This window comes from Heptranchias perlo, chromosome 8 (assembly GCF_035084215.1).
Source record: "Heptranchias perlo isolate sHepPer1 chromosome 8, sHepPer1.hap1, whole genome shotgun sequence".
NCBI classification, from domain to species: domain Eukaryota; kingdom Metazoa; phylum Chordata; class Chondrichthyes; order Hexanchiformes; family Hexanchidae; genus Heptranchias; species Heptranchias perlo.
In genome coordinates this window covers 42,006,941-42,027,630 of record NC_090332.1, presented here as the reverse complement: position 1 = coordinate 42,027,630, position 20,690 = coordinate 42,006,941, and the positions used below count along the sequence as shown (strand labels likewise).

The window sequence follows — 20,690 nt, the reverse complement described above, 5'->3', positions numbered from 1 at the left end:
GGAAAAAATGTTTGAACAATTGAAATAAATAAATAATCCCATTGAAAGGTTTAGAGGAGATAGTGATTGAGCCATAGTACTGTGAGAGGACTGGAGTCTGATAGTGAATTCCAGGATTCCATCTACCATAAAGGCCATTTAATAATGGAAAGGAGTTTTACCATGAAAATTGCCAGGAATCATTTTATTTAAAATTTTTATAGGTTAGCAAAAGAGCTAACAGGAAATGAAATGTGGAGAGAGGCAACACGAAAGATAGGCATGAGATGTAAAGAAGGACATTGGGAATATGAATAGAAAAAACATGCTACTTAAAGAAAGATATAGGGAGATTTAAAAAATGGCAAGTAATATGTGAAACAGAGAGGAGGGGAAGGGAACCGGAACAAGAAAGTTGAGATCAGAAATTGGATAAAAGACCATTTTGGATATTTTGGTTATAAATGGGAGAAATCGCATTCTCTAATTACTTTCATTATGCCCCTTATTCTCTCGTGCTCATATCACTTCTGCCATTTAAGCATCTCCTGTTTTCCACTTAAGTACTTTACAGGTCATTCTATTCCTTTGCATGTGTGTGTGTTTTCCTTTTCCTTTCCTTTGCTGTCTTCCCTTTTTAAATGCTATTCATCCGTAATATCTGACCGAGGGTCCACACCTGAAACATTAACTTATTGGAAAACAAAATCAGAAAAAGCTGGAAATACTCAGCAGGTCAGCAGCATCCGTGGAGAAAGAGAGGTCAGTCAGTCTACTTTTCAGGTCTTTGCGAGATTCTAGTCTTGTCCTATTAATTAAAATTCTGGCTGATGCCTTGTCTTATTAATTGATAGGTTCAAGAGTCTAGTATCAGCAACTTTAATACTTTACTAAGAAATATGAGATTAGCAGATTTTCTGTCTATCTTATACTGATGACTTGGTCATCAATATATAAATGATTGATGTATCAGTCACTTTCATTGACTGGGGATGCCTTGTCCACCACTGGACCTCCATTTTGCATATAAATCTCTCTCATATACACTAGCTATTTGTTTCGAATAACCAAGGCCTGCCGTACAATTCAATAGCCATGCAGGTATATTCGTTAAGGTTCTGGCTTTCTTGGGAGGCAAAGATGAGTTCTCACGGAAGGTATAATTTAAATCACAGTTCATAAAAACAGAAAATGCTGGAAAAGCTCAGCAAGTCAGGCAGCATATGTGGTGAAAGAAACAGTTAACCTTTCAGGTCAAAGATCTTTTGTCAGAACTGGAAGGTGTTAGAGTTGACAGTTTTTAAGCAGGTACAGAGCCAGGGAAAGTGGGGGGGGGGAGGGAGGGAGGGGTGGAATGGACAGAACAAAAGGGAAGGTCTGTGATAGGGTGGAGGGCAAAAGTGATTAAATGACAAAAATGATGGTGCAAGGCAAGGAGGGTGGTAATGGGACAAGCTAAGAAACAAAGAACCATAATCAACAGCAGTCTCACAAAAAAAATAAATGGGAGCAGTGGTTATGGTCTGTAGTTATTGAAATCAATGTTGAGTCCAGAAGGTTGTAAAGTGCCTAAATGAAAGATGAGGTGCTGTTCTTCGAGCTTCTGTTGGATCAGTGGGCCGAGGTCAGAGTGGGACGCGGAATTAAAATGGCAAGCGACCGGCAGGTCAGGGTCACGCTTGCGGACTGAGTGGAGGTGCTCAGCGATCAACCAATCTGCGTTTGGTCTCCCCAGTGTACCGGAGACCGCATTGTGAGCAGTGAATACAGTATACTAAATTGAAAGAAGTACAAGTAAACCATTGTTTCACCTGTTTGGGGCCGTGGACGGTGGGAAGGGAGGAGGTGAAAGGGTAGATGTTGCATCTCCTGTGCTCGCATGGGAAGGTGCAGTGGGGAGGAGAGCGGGTGATGGAAGAGTGGACCAGGGTGTTGCGGAGATAGCAGTCCCTTCGGAATGCTGAAGGGGTGGTGGGGGGAGATGTGTTTGGTGATGGGATCGTGCTGGTGTTGGCGGAAATGGCGGAGGATGATCCGTTGAATGTGGAGGCTGGTGGGGTGGAAGGTGAGGATAAGGGGAGGACCCTATCGTGGTTCTAGAGGGGAGGGGAAGGGATGCGGGAAGTAGGATGGACATGGTCGAGGGCCCTATCAACTACAGAGAAGGGGAATCCTTGGTTGAGGAAAAAGGAAGATATATCGGAAGCACTGGTTTGGAAGGTGGCATTGCCAGAACAGACGGAGACTAAGAAACTGGGAGAAGGGAATAGAGTCCTTACAAGAAATGGGGTGGAAGGAAGTGTAATCAAGGTAGCTGTGGGAGTCGGTGGGCTTATAATAGATATTGGTTGATAGCCTATCCCCAGAAATGGAGGTAGAGAAGTCAAGAAGTCCTCCAGACACATCTTTTGTTTCTTAACTTGTCCCATTACCACCCTCCTTGCCTTGCACCATCATCCCTTTTGTCATTTAACCATTCTTGCCCTCCACCCTATCACAGACCTTCCCTTTTGTTCTATCCTCCCCCAACCTTTCTCTGGCTCCGTACTTGCTTAAAAACTGTTAACTCTAACATCTTCCAGTTCTGACAAAAGGTCTTCGACCTGAAACGTTAACACTGAAATATGAATGATTGTTTTCATGATTCTGATGTTTAATGTAACCAATAAGTTTTTTCTCAGCAGCCACTAGCACTACTGTTTTTTCACACATACCAGATTTGCGACATTCAAACTTTTTTCTTCTCTCTGTTTTGACAGCATCTGCAGCCTTGGCATTATCCGACATACCATGGAATGGCCCCATAGGTGGGTAAACTTTAAAGAGCTTTACAGAGGGGCTTCTGAAATCAAGCTATAGTCTTTAATTTATATGTGATACCATGTTGATGGACCAGAACTCAGTGCTATAAGGTAGAAGGTCACTGCTTTACATTTGCAATTACCCCTTGAAGCAAATTCCCAGTTTCATCAGGAAGTGCCAGTGAAGGAACGTTTGCAGATGACTAAATGGAGAAAAGGATATGGTCCTTTAGGCTACTTCCCTGCTCGCCTTGATTGTAGTATTGGCAGAGCTCTAGGATCAGGTTGTTTACCCATTTGCTCAATAAACAAAACTAAAAGGACAGCAAAATCAGAAGGGAATAAATAAATGAAGTGCTTTCTCCTTTCATTCTTGAAAAGGTAGTTGAAAACTTAGCAAGAATTTGGATTTCAAGCTCCTGTGTGATTAGAAAAAGTCAGTAAGCCAACAACCATAAACTATAACTGCTTGGAGAATGACATTCCTGCTGCAAACCAATATGTATTCACTAAAATATTTACTTTGCTCGTATTTTTCATCAATACTATATCAGCATTTGTTGCCATTACTATTCATATTGCTTTGTGCATAACATCTGCAGTCAGTTGTTTAAAAGTGACACTGTATTCTGCAATACCTTTTTCAGGTGCTGTAAGAGTTGGTTTTGTCGATGGAGAGGTTTTAATTAACCCAACTCGAAAAGAGATGGCGTTAAGCACTTTAAACCTGGTGCTGGCTGGAGGACCTCAGAGCCAAGTTGGTAAGTTTTTGACCTTCTCCAGTCACCTGTTGTTTGCTAATAAAATTAGTTTATGCAGTAAGGCATTTGCACCCTTTTAGGTTTCCTAACTACTTTAAAATTTACTACTGTTGTAGTTTGAATGTCCTATTGGCTGGTCAGAGAATTGAGGCTGCATTGTACGGTATTTAATGTAATTTTAAATAGTTATAAAATGTGCATCACAGTGCAATAATTTTATGTTTTGATTATCAGTTCATTTTTTTAAATTTAATCTTTTAAAAATCCAAAAAATGTAGTAACCATTTATTATGCCTATTTTGCCATATAAATTAAGCCAGGAAAGAGATTGAATTTCAAATATAGTACACAAGATAAAATGCTAGGCAGTATGGTAATGCAGCTTAAAATTGGTCTCAATCAGTGCAATGTGATACATTGGAGCATAAATGCTCTACACTATTGTCCTACGGAGTGTGCAGGAGTTTACTGCAATGATTCCCTACTTGATAAATTTCAGATCTCTAACGTTCAGCAGTCATGCGCCTTCTAGCCTTGACTCAATTTTCTCATTGGCGGATTACTGGGAACAGATTGTCTTTCTGTTCTGTCATTTGAGGAAGGATGCACGAGGGAAGGGGGAAGGGCACAAATAAATCTTAAAACCAGTATCAATTGTGCAGTATAAGACATTGGGTGTATACACCATCCGGACATGTTTCAAGGAGTCCTGGATGCAAGAAATATTTTGGGGCACATCAGCAGTGCTTAATGTTTAATATTAGAATGTAATTGTTGATTTTTGTTTTAAAGTCTTGCAAAGGCTCACCAAAATATTTTGATCTCTATGGTAGAGAATCAGAATTTGTGTTCAATTATGACTGAATATACAGTATTGCATGCTCACACCATATTTGAGTCCCATTATACTATCAAATGTATTGGCATTAGTATTTGAGACTTCAAATAGTTTTGAAAATGAGCTACAAGAAATAAAGATATCTCATAGGTAGTCATTTTGATCTTATTTGATTTGTTTTTGTATTTAATAAGGTTTCAAATCATTTTTTTTTCTTCACCAGTCATGATGGAAGCAGCAGCAGAGAATGTGTTGCAACAGGATTTTTGTCACGCTGTTAAAATGGGAGTCAAACACACACAACAAATCATACTGGCTATTCAGCAGCTAGCAAAAGAGCATGGAAATCCCAAAAGGATACCTCAGAAGATGTTTACCCCTTCCGCAGAGATTGTGGAATATGCGAAACAGTAAGTTCTGGAATTCTCAGTTGGTGACTGAGAATTGCAACTCTTCATGATTATGAAAGACCCATATCCACAAGAATTGCAGAAACAAGTTGTAACGGTCTTTCACACACGTTAAGGAATGCTCTGTCCATCACTGCTGAGTCGCTGTCCAAGCTGGAACACTATATACTGCTAAGAACTGTTCAGTGTAAAATAATCCATGTTTAGTAAAAGTTGCAATCATGTCCATTGTTTTCCATTTCTTTAATGTCTCGAGCAACATTATGGGCTTGAAAAGGGAATCTTATTATCCGTACCACTTTTCAAAAAAAAAGAAATTTAAGGTTTAATTTTTAACATCCTTTTGTAAACTTGTTATTTTTACTTTTGTGGAGTACCCTACTTGTATTTACATTTTAAGTGTGGACAGCATCTTTGGAAGAACTGGTTTAGAGGAGTTACTGAACAACTGTGACAAAAATTGACTAATGTGCATACTTGAGCAGCACAACATGATGGTGCTCCAAACCACAATACCATGAATAGGTGGCATCTGGATTTGTGCCAGAGATCCCGGACGCTGTTGACCAGAGAGATTCCAAGCACAGGCCAGGTGCTTTCCCATAGGAAGGAGGAACATTCATATGGTTCTTTTACACTTAATAGGTTTTTTTGATTTTGTAAAAGCAGAGCACCTCAGTGCAGCGCACTCTTTTTTTTACATTTGTACAGGTGCTAAGCATCACTGCAGTACAGGGATCCAGGGTGTAAACGCACAGGAGTGGCTTCTGCATTCACTTTCCTGGATCAGACAGCCTTAACCTGTAGGCAGATTTGTAGATGTACATCCGTTCCTTGCAGGTCCTGCTGTTTATACTTGGGAATCCATCCAAACGATGTGTCTATTGTCATTTATTCCCCTGAATGTAAAAGAACCAAAAGCGAGAGTTGTCAATGGGTAACTCTTGCATTCCTCCTAGCAGTTGGCTAAAAAAGCCTGGTAGCAGGTCACATATCTTCTCAGTTAATGTGTGACTTGGGGAGATCTAAGGGGGAGTGAGAAAGTAATCAGAAAGAGATATAGTACATATACTCAAAACAAAAGCTTGTTTTGAAAGCTTGAAATGAGAGGATTGTTGAAGTGTTGAGAGTTGGTAACTATCTGATGTTAATCTAGCCCTCATACACTGATGGGCTCAGCAAAACCTGCTAGTTCCCTTGTTATCAGCTCTTATTATTTACGCAAGAAATATTTTTTAAAAACATAGGGAAGGAAAATGATCATTGTAACTGATATTTTAACCAAAAATAAACTGATAGTGAAACTTGGTCTTGAGACAATGTTTTGGATAGTAATTATTGTGTTTTCTTTTGCTGCCTCCTCCATAAATACAATTCATTAATCTTTTATGCTTGTCCATAAAACTACTCATTGGTGTTTGGAAACCAATGAACAAGACCATTCACAACCTTGGCGTCCTATTTGACCCTGAGATGAGCTTCCGACCATATATCCGTTCCATCACCAAGACCGCCAACATTGTGTGTCTCCGTTCCTGCCTCAGTTTGTGCTGTTGAAACCCTCGTCCATGCCTTTGCTACCTCTGGACTTGACTTCCAATGCTCTCCTGGCTGGCCTCCCATCTTCCACCCTCCATAAACTTGAGCTCATCCAAAACTCTGCTGCTCATATCCTGACTCGCACGAAGTCCTGTTCAGCCATCACTCCTGTGCTCGCTGACCTACATTGGCTCTCGGTCTAGGAATGCCTTGGTTTTAAAATTCTCATCCTTGCTTTCAAATCCTTCCATGGCCTTGCCCCTTCCTATCTCTGTAACCTCCTCCAGCCCTACAACCTTCCAAGATCGCTGCGCTCCTCCAATTCTTGCCTCTTGCGCATCCCCGATTTTAATTACTCCACCATTGGCGCCTGTGCTTTTCAGCTGTCTACGCCCTAAGCTCTGGAATTCCCTCCCTAAACCCCTCTGCCTCTCTCTCTCCTCCTTTAAGACGCCCCTTAAAACCTACCTCTTTGACCAAGCTTTTGGTCACCTGTCCTAATATCTCCTTACGTGGCTTGGTATCAAATTTTGATTGATAATCCCTCCTGTGACGCCTTGTGACGTTTTGCTATGTTAAAGGCGCTATATAAAAGCAACTTGTTGGAAATGATTCAGTTGACATTTTGTAGTGCTGTATATTATTTTTTTATCAGATAGATTTATACAATCTTCATAACAGTTTGATAAAGTTCAAACATTTATAATATAGGAATGCAATATAGTACAGTACAGCATAACCTGAGTTATTTATATTCATAAGTCATTTTGGTGGATAAGTCTGTTGTCCATTAATGCTATAAAGCTCAGTCTCTGGCTTGTCCAAAATAAAAACATTTCCAGATTTTAAAAAAAACTTAGTCAAAATAAAACAAACCTGTTTAGCAGTTCTCAGGCTGTAATTGCTGGCCAACTCAAATGTAGAACTGACCCAGTAGTTCAGTAGTTCAACACCACAATCCCTTTATTGCAATCAGTATTGTCATAAAGCGCTCTGATTTAAATGCTAAGTATTTTTAAGCAGTTCTTAACTGTTGTTTATGTATTACAATTTTGCTACATTAGCACATACTGCAGTTTCCTCTATACATGTGATTTCCAATAAGAAAATATAAGTCCATAACAAAGTTTATCATTCAATGAAATATTATAGCAGAGACTGTAAAATAATTTACTTCTGTTCTACAGGCTTGCTTCTGAGAAGGTCCATGGAGTATTTTCAGATTTCACTCATGACAAAGTAAGTCACTCTTCATGTTCAATGATTAGTGTGATTTAAAGCAATCTAATTTAGATTTTTTTTAATTAAAATGCTTTTATTTTATAATTAAGGTTTCAAGAGATGACACCATTAAGAAAATCAGACTTGAAACAGAAGAACAGTTAAGAGGTATGATTCACAAGTCTTACCGATTTTATAGAATGTGAACTATCTGAATGCTCGTGATCAAAAGAAGCCTATTGAGCACAATTTTAACATCGTTGAAAGATACTTGCTGTACAATTCATTGATCTTCGGTTTAAGTCCTGATAGAAGCCTTTGAATAGAACACTTGAAATTCATACACTGAATTTTAAATGTTTCATTTGAAAGCTTCAGCCAGGACTCAAACCAGAGATCATTGAATTGTCAGTCCTTATGTGATTGCAGTGCAGATTGGTGAAAACATCCTCACTCAAGGAGTAACTGAAGGCCTTATGATCTATCTGTAGCAATCTTTGGGCTAATTTATACCTTCTAGCATATTCTGTTTTAGGGTTCTATTCTATAATACTGTTGAAATAAAGTAGGAACGTAGGAATTGCTGGACAAAAATAGACCAAGATCCATCTAGCTCGTCTTCTACCATCCTGGGAGTCGCATAATGTGATAATAGAGTTGTTGATTAATTACAGCAATCAATCTCATCAATTAGTCTACAACTGACCCAGACAATTTGTGAGAAAATCACCAGTGGTGGACAGCTTTGGGAACCTTAGATCGAATATCACCCATTCCTTCCAAGCATGCTACACTTATCACATGCCATGTCTCAAATTACTTGTATACTGTATCCCAAAATTTTATTTTCTGAAATAAATATCTAATTTGCATTTGAATGTATCAATTCTAACTGCTTCCGCCGTCTCCCTAGGGAGCCTGTTCCATAAATTGACCATTCGCTCACTGAAATATTGTTTCCACAGATTAGTTTTGAATTTATCCCCCTTCAAGCGCAGGCCATGTCCTCTGGTTCTACTGTTCTGGACAATGAGAAATAGCTTGTCATGGACTACATTATCTAGTCCCTTTTAGAATCCTAACAACAGCAATCATAACTTTTCCATTATAGATTTCCTTTCTAAGGAAAGTTTTGCTGCTTTAATTCTTTGGGCTTTAAAATATTCTCTGATCTAATACCAGCCCTGTAATGTGTTCCTAAATCTGCAAAACAATATTTAGTTTAATTTTCTCTTATAGATACATTTTCTGAGGCTGAACCATATGAAGTAATGGAGGCATTTAATGTAGTTTCCAAAGAAGTTTTTCGAAACATTGTGATGAATGAATATCGACGGTAAGAATTTTCTTTAATTTGGTTTCAAATGTTAGTGGTTATTTTAGTTTACTGCATTATTTTATGTTCTAAAGGGTTTTTTTTTGTGGAGGTAAAAATACATTTTTATTGCTGCATAGTTATACCCAAAAGGTATTGGAAAAGAAATAGGTCACCACTTTACACTGAACAGTCAATCCAGGGCTCCCGGGAGCTCAACCTCACTGTATTTACCCTTTAATAACAGCAAGAAGTATTCGCTGGTTGAAGTATGGCATATTTAGGCTCATAAGTACTGTAATGGTATGCCATTATAAATGGCAATGTCTTAAAAGTGGTTCTACAACTAGTGTGATACAAGTAATATAAAACATTTTATAAATCCGCTGAAAGACCAGTGTGCCGTCATGAAGTTCTACTGACCCAATATAGACCTTCATTGGTCATGTCACTAGTTATGAAAATTGTATAATTGGTCCCACAGGAAGTACCCTGTGTTTTACAGTCTTTCTGTCCTATGCCTTCTAGTAATATGTTTGATTAATGCTAAATTTAATGGGGGAAATATTCGATAAGGGTCCATTTTGCGCGGTGGTAACGCATTACCACCCTGCACGGGCAGGACGCAAGTTTGGACCCAAGGGAGCACTTACCTGCAATCAGCGTTCCTTTCCAGGCCTTGCATGAGGAATCAATGCAATTTGCACTTTCCACCACCAGAGGGAGTTCAATCTTTTAAAGGGAGGATGTTTCTTTGAAATCTCTTAAAGGTAGCTGGTACCTGTTATTTGCTGAAAATAGCAGTTTACTGTCTGCATGGAATCTGAACAGAGATCAGACATCGCACACGTAAAACACAGATGCGGATCCCATCCCTATGTTTACACGCTGATTAGTTATGTTAAAACATTGAATAAAGGTTGCGCACTATTTAATCCCACATCCTCCAATCTGCACGCTAGACCTCGCCAATCTGAGTTGGTACCAGGCCTGCGAGAGTGCATGCACCAAGGTTCTCTGCTGATGCACTAGAGACCTTGGGTGCAAGAGCTGGACAGGAGGAGACACATCCTATATCCGCGGGGGGGTGGGCCTTCCAGACATATATTCAAAATACAGTGGGAGCCAACGAGGGACGAAGTCAATGCCAGGCGCACAGCATCATGAACATGGATGCAATGCAGGAAGAAATTCAGTGCTTTGACATGAGTGGTCAACTGTCAAGTGGCGTCTCCCACCAACTGCACCACGCACGACACCCCCATCCCCCACATACCAATAAACTCTTTCCATCAGTACTCAATTCTTCCAATCAGGTGCTTCCTCTCACCCTTACACATTACCACTGTTTCACGCCACTCACCCACAACTCACGGGCCACTTGCACTGGCAGCTATTCAATCATAACAGGCACATCACCCAGGCACACATCCCGCTTTCTTGCAGGAGAAGGTGGTGCATGTCAAGAGGCAGCAAGTGGCAGTGGCATTTAGCCTCTCGAGCCTGTTCCACCATTCAATGAGATCATGGTGGACCAGTGACCTAACTCCATATCCCTTAATACCCTTGGCTCACAGAAATCTATCAATCTCAGATTTAACATTCACAAGTGAGCTGGAATCAACTGCCGTCTGCAGAAAAGCATTCCAAACGTCTCCAACCCTTCGCGTGTAGAAGCATTTTCTAACTTCACTCCTGCACATCCTGGCTCTAAATGTTAGGCCATGTCCCCTAGTTCTAGTATTGAAGTCTAGGAAACCTCCAAAAACAGTTACAAATATCTGGGCAGCCAGAAGCAATAATCCAGCCACTAACCTGTAAATCCTGCATGGTCCCTTTAAATAGCGCTGGTTGGGGGGGTCCTCCAGGCACTCTAAGACATGTTCAGATGTTCGGGGTTAAGACTGTGCGTTGAGTTGAGCGTTAGACACCATTTTGGGACTTATCACTTCAAATCAGCGTTGCACACTGAAGCCATTTTCTCCCTACTTTACATGATTCCAGCGTTTGTTATCTGTGCCTGCGCTAACTCCTATACCAAGATGGCATCTGGCGCACGTCACGCAAGAAACGTGCGTGCGCATCCAAGACACCATCTTGGCTGTCGGATAGGCCGTGTAGCGCCGAAACAATGGGCGCTACACGGCCCAATTTAGCGCCCAATGAGTTTTTGGGTCTGGGCTCATTCACTGAGAACTTGGTAAGACTTTCTTAAAACTTTTAAAATTTAAGTGTTATTTTAATAGGTTGTGAGTGAGTTGCTGGATAGGGCTAGAGACTTCAGGACCCCAAATGTGAGTTCCTGTTTTTGACTTTGTCAGCTAGCAGAACACACTATGCAGAGGTGAGGTACTACCCCTTCACGTGCAGAAAATAAAGGGAGAGTGGGGTGTCACCTTAGAACATTTTTGCACAGCTTCTACCAAATAATCTACAAATGGCATTGCATGTAACTTGGGAGGTCATCTGCTTTTGCACTTGGCCAAGGAATAGTTTGTGTTACAATGAGGTGGCACTGACAATATATGATGGGGTATGGTAGCCTAATGGTTACGTGCTGGACTAGCAATCCCACCACGACAAGTTGGGAAATTGAATTCAATATATCTGGCACCAGAAAAGTGGCCATGAAAGGTGCTGAAGGTCTATTAAAAACCCAACTGGTTCACAATTGTCCTTTGGGGAAGGAAACCTGCAACTGGTCTGACCTACATGTAGTCTCCAATCCCACACTACATGGTTGACTCTTAATATGCTTTGACTCTTAATAAACTGCATAGCCAATGTTGCCCAGGGCAAAAAAAAGAAAATAAAAGGGAAGAATAATTTTAAAAGAAAACACCACAGGGTTCCAAAACTAGGTTTAATAATAATCATTGTGGGCACCATCATTGTTTGGTGTTCATGAACTTGCTAATTTGTCAGCAGAAATTAACACTCATGCTGACACTGAACAGCAGTGTGTTTGGAAGTACAAATTTGTAACACAAGACCTTAGGTAATTGTTTTGTCTGAGCTGGATTTCAACCCAGGTTCCATAGTTGAAAGTACAGTTTGTACAAACATAGTGCCACACCCACTCCATTCAAACAGCTGCTTTCATTACTAAAGGGTTTGGTTAACTCTTTGAGCTCTTGGCATACAGTTGAATTTATCAGAAAAGAGTTGTGTATTTTGTCGTGTAACAGCTTAAAAAATGGTTCTCCTGAATTTAGTGAATGTTATCAAGTAAAATTAGAAAAATATGAAGAACTGATTCATAGTAGCTTTAGAAAACTAAGTTGTAACCTTGGTTTTGGAGTTGAAATGTTATTTAAATCTTCAAAGGTTTAGTACCTTCCATTGTATTACAGGTGTGATGGTAGAGATTTGGGATCTCTTAGGAACATTAATTGTGAAGTTGATATGTATAAGCCTCTTCATGGATCTGCATTGTTTCAGAGGGGACAGACGCAGGTACTAATAAACGTAACTAAAATTACATCCTTGAGAAAAGTACTTTTGCTAATATGTGCATGCCAACTGTGTAATGTTTATTTTTAATGTACACTCTACTCTTCATTCAAAGTTACTCAATTTGAATTATGACAATTGAATTGTTTGAGTGCTAAATTTCCACTTTGTTGCATTAGGAACATAGAAACAGGAGTAGGCCATTCAGCCCCTCGAGCATGTTCCACCATTCAATTAGATCATGACTGATCTGTATGTTAACTCCATCTACCCGCCTTGGTTCCATAACCCTTAATACCCTTGCCCAACAAAAATCTGTCCATCTCAGTTTTGAAATTTTCAACTGACCTAGCCTCAACCACTTTTTGGGGGAGAGAGTTCCAGATTTCCACTACACTTTGTGTGAAGAAGTGCCTTCTGACATCAACCTTGAAAGGCCTAGTTCTAATTTTAGGGTTATGCCCCCTTGTTCTTGACTCTCGCACCAGAGGAAATAGTTTCTCTCCAACTACCCTATCAAATCCTTTAATTATCTTAAACACTTCAATTGGATCACCCCTTAAGCTTCTATATTCAAGAGAATACAAGCCTAGTCTATGCAACCTATCCTCATAATTTAACCCTTTTAGCCCCAGTATCATTCTGGTGAATCTGCACTGCACCCTTTCCAAGACCAATATATCCTTCCTGAGGTGCGGTGCCCAGAATGAAATGCAATAATCCAGATGAGGTCTAACCAGAGCTCTGTACAGCTGTAACATAACTTCCACCCCTTTGTATTCCAGCCTTCTTGAGATAAAAGCCAACATTCCATTAGCCTTTTTAATTATTTTTTATACCTATCCACTAGCTTTTAGTGATTTCTGCACTTGGACCCCTAAATCTCTCTGCTCATCCACAGTTCCTGGCTTCTAGCCATTTAGAAAATACTCTAATCTATCTTTCTTGGATCCAAAGTGGATGACCTCACACTTTCTCACATTGAACTCAGTCTGCCACAATTTTGCCCACTCACTTAATCAATGACCCGTTGCAACTTTTTGCTCCAGTCTACACTATTTACTGTGCCACCTAACTTAGTATCATCAGCAAACTTAGAGATACGGCTCTATTCCTTCATCCAAGTCATTTATAAATGTTGTGAAAAGCTGGGGCCCCAGTACAGATCTATGGGAGACACGACTAGTCACATCCTGCCAATTTGTCTATAGCCATTATCCCTACTCTGTCTGCTATCTCCTAACCAATTCCCTATCCAAACCAGTAGGTTGCCTCCAATAAAAGGCACTCTCATTTTTGTTAACCGTGTCTTATGTGGCACTTTGTCAAATGCCTTCTGGAAATTCATTTAAATAACATTCATAGACACTCCCTTATCTGTCATGCTAGTTACCTCCTCAAAAAATTCAACTAGGTTTGTTAGACATGACTTACCTGTTACTGTATTAAATAAGTTCTTAATTTGAATTTGTGGGTAATTTGAATTTTTTAGTTCAAAAAATAGTTTGAATTATTATGAGTAAACTGTATACAGGATTAGGCTATAGGTACTGTTCAATCTGTATTGTTAAAAAATCTTTTTACTGACTTTAGCAAATGTTTTGTTGCATAATAATTTAGCCAAATCAACCACATGGATGCTGCAATCAATAAAATTTTAAGAGGAAAAATTTTTTTTTCATTGCAGGTGTATCCTTGAACTATAACATAACATTATTTTGACTCTCTTAATGGCTCAGTGAGTTCATCCAGATTGACTAAACCATAGAAACTATGAGGCTCCCAGGTTCAATCCCCAGTTTGTGCTGATCTCAGTGAGGACAGTGGAGAGCTGCTACAATTGTCCTTAGTTCCAAACTGCTGGGAATGGACAAGCAGCCAAGGCTCATGCTTGGGATAGTTATTCAAAAATCGTATGTCAAGAAATTGCAACAAAATATATGTTATATTCATATGTTCCTATTTGAAGTACCACAAACATAGTCTTCATACAAATTTCCTTTCTTTCTAGGTTCTTTGTACAGTAACCTTTGATTCTATAGAATCGAGTGTAAAAACTGATCTTATCACCACTCTTATCAGGTAAGTCATGAAAATGCATCTGTGTGTTTTGATTTACTGTTCCTGAAAAAATTGCATTGCACCTATTTGTGTATAAAATGTGCAGTGTGTTAGATTCAGAGATTATAAAATACTTTAGCCGGGTTACTAAATTAAAAAATTCCACCAAAACATTTTTTTGGGGTGGGGGTTGGTGGACAGGGCAGGATTTTTTAAAAAATACCCCTTTGTAATAGTTTCAGATTGTTTTATTTTTCGAGTGAGGAAGTAAGTACCTAAATCTAAGTTGCTTTTTTCTCTCGCATCTATCCCCCCACCCCCAACTTTATTCAAAGCCTGGTGCTTCTATGCACCATACTTAGGAGGACAAGTCTGTCAGTCAAGGGTCTTAAAGAGGGCTGTCAATGCTGAAATGTGCTACCAACTGACAAGTATATTTGTATACCTGTGTGATTCAATCCTGAGCCTGTGTAAACTGTAACATTTACTGATCACAGTAATCATATTTTTATAAAGTTTAACACTTCTGAGTTTTGAAGATGGGTCAGAAATGTTAACTTGTCAATTTTCTCCACATGGGAACAGGAATAGGTCGTTCAGCCCCTCGAGCCTTTTCTGCCATTCAATTAGATCATGGCTGATCTGTACCTCAACTTCATTTAACCGCCTTTGATCCATAGCCCTTCGTACCCTTCCCTAACAAATCTATCGATTTCAGTCTTGAAAATTTCATTTGACCCAACATCCACAGCCTTTTGAGGGGGGGGGGGAAGAGTTTCAGACTTCCACTACCCTTTGTGTGAGGAAGTGCTTCCTGATTTCACTCCTGAATGGCCTAGCTCTAATTTTAAGATTATGTCCCCTTGTTCTGGATTCCCCCAGCAGAGGAAATAGTTTCTTTTTTTCTACCCAACGAATTCTTTTGTCATTTTAAACACCTCGATTAGATCACCGCTCAGTCTTCTATACTCAAGGGAATACACGCCAAGTTTATGCAACCTGTCCTCATAATCCTTTAAGCCCTGGTATCATTCTGGTGAATCTGCGCTGTACCCCCTGCAAGGCAAATACCTCCTTCCTGAGGTACGATGCCCAAAACTGGATGCAGTTCTCCAGGTGGGGTCTGACCAAGGCTCTATAGAAATGAAGCATAACTTCCTCCCCATTGTATTCCATCCCCCTTGAAGTAAAAGCCAACATTCCATTAGTCTTTTTGATTACTTTTTGTACCTGTCCACTAGCTTTTAGTGATCTGTGTACATGGACACCCAAATCTCTTTGCTCCTCCACAATTCCTAGTTTCTTACTCTTACAAACCAATCCGATGATTCTTTATTCAATCCAAAGTGGATGACCTCACACTTGCCCACATTGAATTCCATTTGCCACAGTTTGCCCCCTCACTTAATCTGTATATGTTCCTTTGTAATTTCCTGCTCCATCTGTGCAACTTACTGTGCCTCACAACATAGTATCATCTGCAAACTTGGATATACAAATCTTTATCCCTTTTATTTAAGTCATTGATATATAGTGAAAAGCTGAAACTGCAGTACAGATCTCTGGGGAACACCATTTGTCATATTCGGCCAATCAAAGTACGTTCTCTACTGTCTCCTACCTCCCAACCAATTTACGACCCAAGTCGTAAGGTTGCCTCTAATTCCATACACTTTGATTTTTGCTAATAATCTCTTGTGCGGAACCTTATCAGATGCCTTCTGAAAGTCCATATAGATAACATCCATAGACACTCATATCCACCATGTTAGTGACCTCATCAAAAAATTCAACTAGATTAGCCAGACATGATTCACCTTTGCAAATCCATGCTGACTCTCTGATCAGTTCATAGTTGTCCAAGTGCTTAGTCACTCTGTCCCTGATGATAGATTCCAGTAACTTCCCCACAACTAACGTCAGACTGACGGGTCTGTAATTACCTGGTTTCTCTCTCCCACCTTTCTTAAATAATGGAATGACAGTTGCAAATTTCCAATCCAACAGCACAATTCCTGAATTAAGAGAACTTTGGAAAATTATGACGAATGCATCTGCAATTTCCTCACCTATTTCTTTTAATACCCTGGGATGGAAACCATCAGGTCCTGGACATTTGTGCATCTTAAATCCCATTATTTTCTCCACTCCCATTTTTTAACTTATATTAATTCTAATAAGTTCCTCCTTTTATTTTTAGTTTCCCTTGTGCCGCTTATATTTTATCCTCTTTTTCTACTGTGAAGGCAGATACAAAGTACTCATTTAACAAGTCTGCCATTTCATTACTGTCGATTTAAAGTATCATCTGTGTCTGTCTTTAATGGGCCTGCATTCCCCTTTGCCATTCTTTCACTTAATATATTTATAAAAAATGTAACTATGATATCCCCTGCAAGTTTTTTTTTCATATTCTCTTTTTGCACCTCTTAACACTTTCTTTGTGTCCCTTTGTTGCTTTTTATAGCTCTTCCACTCTGTTGGATTTCAACTTTTATTTGCATTAGTATAAGACTTCTAGCTTGATTCTATATCGTACTTCATTTGTTGATCATGGTGTTTAACTATACAGGGGTTAAATTGGATAATCCCTGAAAACATTACATTTGTGCTGCCTGCTGTTTTAAATGATTGCTGTGTGCAGCCAGCGCTAACTGCGCTGTTCATTGGCTGCATGCATCAGCAAGGGACCCCCAATATCGCGAGTGGCTCGTGCTTCTTAAAGGCAGCCTGCACCTTTTTAAAGGGAAGGTGCTTTGTGGCTGCAAGAAGTGGTGGGAGTCGCTTCAAAACTGTATCTGTGCTGTGATACTTTGAAGAAGGACTGCGCCTGGGAGAGAATGTGTCCCAAGGTTCTCTGATGAAGCACTGGAGGCCTTGGTGCAAGAGATGGAGAGGAGGAGAGGCATCCTGTATCCGTAGTGGGGCAGGAGGCAGTTGGAGGAAGTAGCGGAGGAGGTAAATGCCAGGAGCATAGCTCCAAGAACATGAATGCAGTACAGGAAGAAGTTCAGTGATTCAAAACAAGTTGTCAGGGCGAGTGAGTTCAAGCTTCAAGTGGGCTATCGTATGAAGTGCACCACTAGCCTCATCCACTGCTCAATTCACCACACCCCTATCACCCTAATACCAACAATCTCTTTCAGTCCGTACTCAACCGTTCAAATCAGATGCTTTATCTCACCCTCGCACACTTAGCACTGTTGCAAGCCTCACGCTCACAGCTCGCATACACTTGTAGCTATTCAATCATGACAGCCACATCACCCAAATATTTTGCAGCGCACTCACTGACACACTTCCCTCTTTCTTGCTAGAGAAAGTGGCGCATAACTGGAGGCAGCATGTGGCAGTGGCTCCATGGAACACGAACCTGCTGTCCCCTCTCGGGATGACAGTCGTCCTGCTCCCACCCCGCCAGTGCCTTTGCTGTTGCCTGTCAACCAGCCAGTCCACTCCCTGTAGAGTATTGAAATTTTATCCAAGTATAGGAAACCTCCATAAACACGTACCAATGCACCAGCAGCCAGAGGAATAATCCAGCAACTAACCTGTAACTCCTGCATAATCCCTTTTAATACCACTTGTGGGGGTGGGGGGGGGTCCTTCATGCCCTTTAAGTCATGTTCAGCTGTGTGAGGTTAAGACAGACTTTGGATGGAGTGTGGAGTTCCAAAATAGCAGCGGTCCCTTTAAATTAGTGTTGCACACTGATTCACATCATAACTCTGCATACTGCCAGCAGTTGTTAGCTGCACACGCATAAACCCCTTTACCAAGATGGCATCCTGCGCACTTCCCATCGGAAGTGTGCGCACGCATCTCTGACCCCATCTTCAAGGCTTAGTTGGCTGCGTAGTGCCTAAAAAAAACGGGCACTAAATGGCCCAATTTAACCCCCCACAAGTGGAGCTTTTACCTTTTTAGAGGTATGTGCTGGTCTTGTATTATACCAAATACTTCTTTTAATACCTCCCACTGTTTGTCAGTAGGTTTACCCATTAACTGCTCAGCCCAGTTTACTGTGGCCAATTTATGACTCATCCATTTGAAATTTGCCTTACTTGGTTTGTGACTCTCCCTTCTTCCTCTCAAACTTAGTATCAAATTCGATCATATTATGGACACTGTTGGCAAGGTGTTCCCATACCGTCAGATTGTTAACTAATTGTGGCTTGTTACTTACCATTAAATCTAGTATGACCCGTTCCGTTGTCTGTTCTAAAACTTATTGTTCCAGAAAACTGTCCTGAATACTCTAGAAATTTGCTGCCTTTACAACTTGAGTTGTTCGGCTTCTCCCAGTCTATGTGAAAATTAAAATCACCCATTATAACTGCATTGTTTTTGCTAAATGCTTCTCTGATCTCCATATTTATACATCCCACCAATACATCACTTCTTTCTGGAGGTCTGTAGATAACTCCCACAAGAGTCTTGCATCCTTTGTTGTTCTTTAATTCTATCCATTTGTTTCCACTGCCTGCTCCCCCTTATTGAAATCTCTTCTTTCTACTGTTGTAATTGTGTTTTTTATCAATATTGCTACTCTTCTTCCTTTCTCAATTTCCCTTTGTTCTTTGCTCCCCTCTCCTTCCTCCCCTACTTTCCCTGGCTCTGTACTTGCTTAAAAACTATATAATCTTCAACTTCTTCCAGTTCTGTCGAAGGGTCATCGACCTGAAGCGTTAACTCCTGTTTCTTTCTCTACAGATGCTGCCTGACTTGCTGAGTATTTCCAACCTTTTCTGTTTTTATTTCTCAATTTCCCTGTCCTTTCTAAAGTTCTTAAAGCCTGGAATATTTAGCTCCCAGTTATGCTCAGCATGTAGCCAGGTCTCTCTAATGGCTACTCCATCATACCCTTCAAGCTGAATTGTTGCTTCTAACTCGCTTGTTTTATCCCTTATGCTACATGCATTATTGTACAGAATGCTTATTTGTTTAACTCCCCTCCCTGCCAATATGCCCTGACGGTGGTTTTCTCAAACTTTTTGACCTCACACTTTTTGTTGCTGATGCTCAGTACGTTGTTATAACAGCAATTTAATATGTTCTTATTTTTTATCAGGTATTATTATTTCATATAACCTTTTCTGTACCCAGAGCATTTATATTATCATTATCACTTTTTGTACTCTGACCTTTGCTCTCATCCCTTCTTATTCTTATCTTTAGTTTACTATTATTTCTACCCGAACCCTCCATCCACTTTATTGATTTACAGTCCTTTCAACAGCCCTATTTATTTCTGCTAGGACCTTGGTCCCAGCTCGGTTCAGTTGCAGCCTGTCCCAATGGTATAGCTCCTTCATGAAATGGAACCCCTCTTTCCCACACCAGTCTTTTGAGCCACACGATTACTTTCCTAATCTGTTTATCCCTATGCCAATTAACACATGGCTCTGGTAGTAATCTGGATATTACCACCCTCAAGGTCCAGCTTTTTAATTTAGCTCCTAGCTCCTGATACTCCCTTAGCAGGACCTCCTCCCTGTTTGTTCCTATGCCATTGGTTCCAACCTGGACTACGACAACTGGTTCTTCACCCTCCCTATCCAAGTTACTTTCCAGTCACTTCGAGATATCCCTTATCCTGGCAACACATCCTTCTGGACTCTCGATCGTTATTGCAGAGGATACCTTCTATCTCCCTTTTTATCAAATCCCCTATAACTATAACCATTCTATTCTGCTCCACCGTTCTTTCTCTTCCCCTCCCACCCCCCCCCCCCCCCCCCCCCCCGCCGCAACCTTAATATCACTTGATTTGATGCTGCAGCGTCACTGCTGTCCAATTTCCTTTTTTTTCAATTTTGGTTTTTGGTACAGAACCAAATATTCAGCCTGCTCTCACTATGGAAACCTTTATATACACATTACTTAAGAGCAAGTTGCTTAAGATTAATGTATGTGAAAGCAATTCCCTGAACATTCTAATCAGACCGTAAAAAGGTCAAATTCTCCAAAGGATAATCTCAGCTAATGGCTAAGGTTTTTTAATCACTAATCTTTATTGAGGAATTGATTGTACGTCATATCAAATGTAGCTTTGAAAATAATGTGGAAAGGTGGTAGACCACATTATTAGCAGCTGAACTCAATTGAGTTTGGCTCCCATCCTTGACTGTCTGCACTCATTGGGTGAATACTGCCAATTTCTGATCTAGCTACTGGTTGGATCGTCTCATATGAGTGCTGGAACTCCGATTAGAGGGAAACAAAAACCACTGACACAGTCCTAAATTGAAAGAGATTACCTCTTCTCAGGTGTCAACTTATAGCAGTGGTATGCACTGTTAGAGGGACAAA

At 40.3% G+C, this 20,690-nt stretch overlaps 1 protein-coding gene across 2 annotated transcripts in view; it reads left to right on the top strand.

Moving 5' to 3' along the window:
* Positions 1–20,690, top strand: part of pnpt1 (polyribonucleotide nucleotidyltransferase 1, mitochondrial) — a 67,302-nt gene that overhangs the window by 18,655 nt on the left and 27,957 nt on the right. For both annotated transcript variants that reach the window (XM_067989030.1, XM_067989029.1), the window contains exons 7-14: positions 2,739–2,786; positions 3,428–3,541; positions 4,603–4,789; positions 7,516–7,567; positions 7,660–7,717; positions 8,789–8,885; positions 12,218–12,320; positions 14,329–14,399. In XM_067989030.1, coding sequence (XP_067845131.1) covers positions 2,739–2,786; positions 3,428–3,541; positions 4,603–4,789; positions 7,516–7,567; positions 7,660–7,717; positions 8,789–8,885; positions 12,218–12,320; positions 14,329–14,399 — 730 coding nt within the window. The remainder of the gene's footprint in view (positions 1–2,738; positions 2,787–3,427; positions 3,542–4,602; positions 4,790–7,515; positions 7,568–7,659; positions 7,718–8,788; positions 8,886–12,217; positions 12,321–14,328; positions 14,400–20,690) is intronic.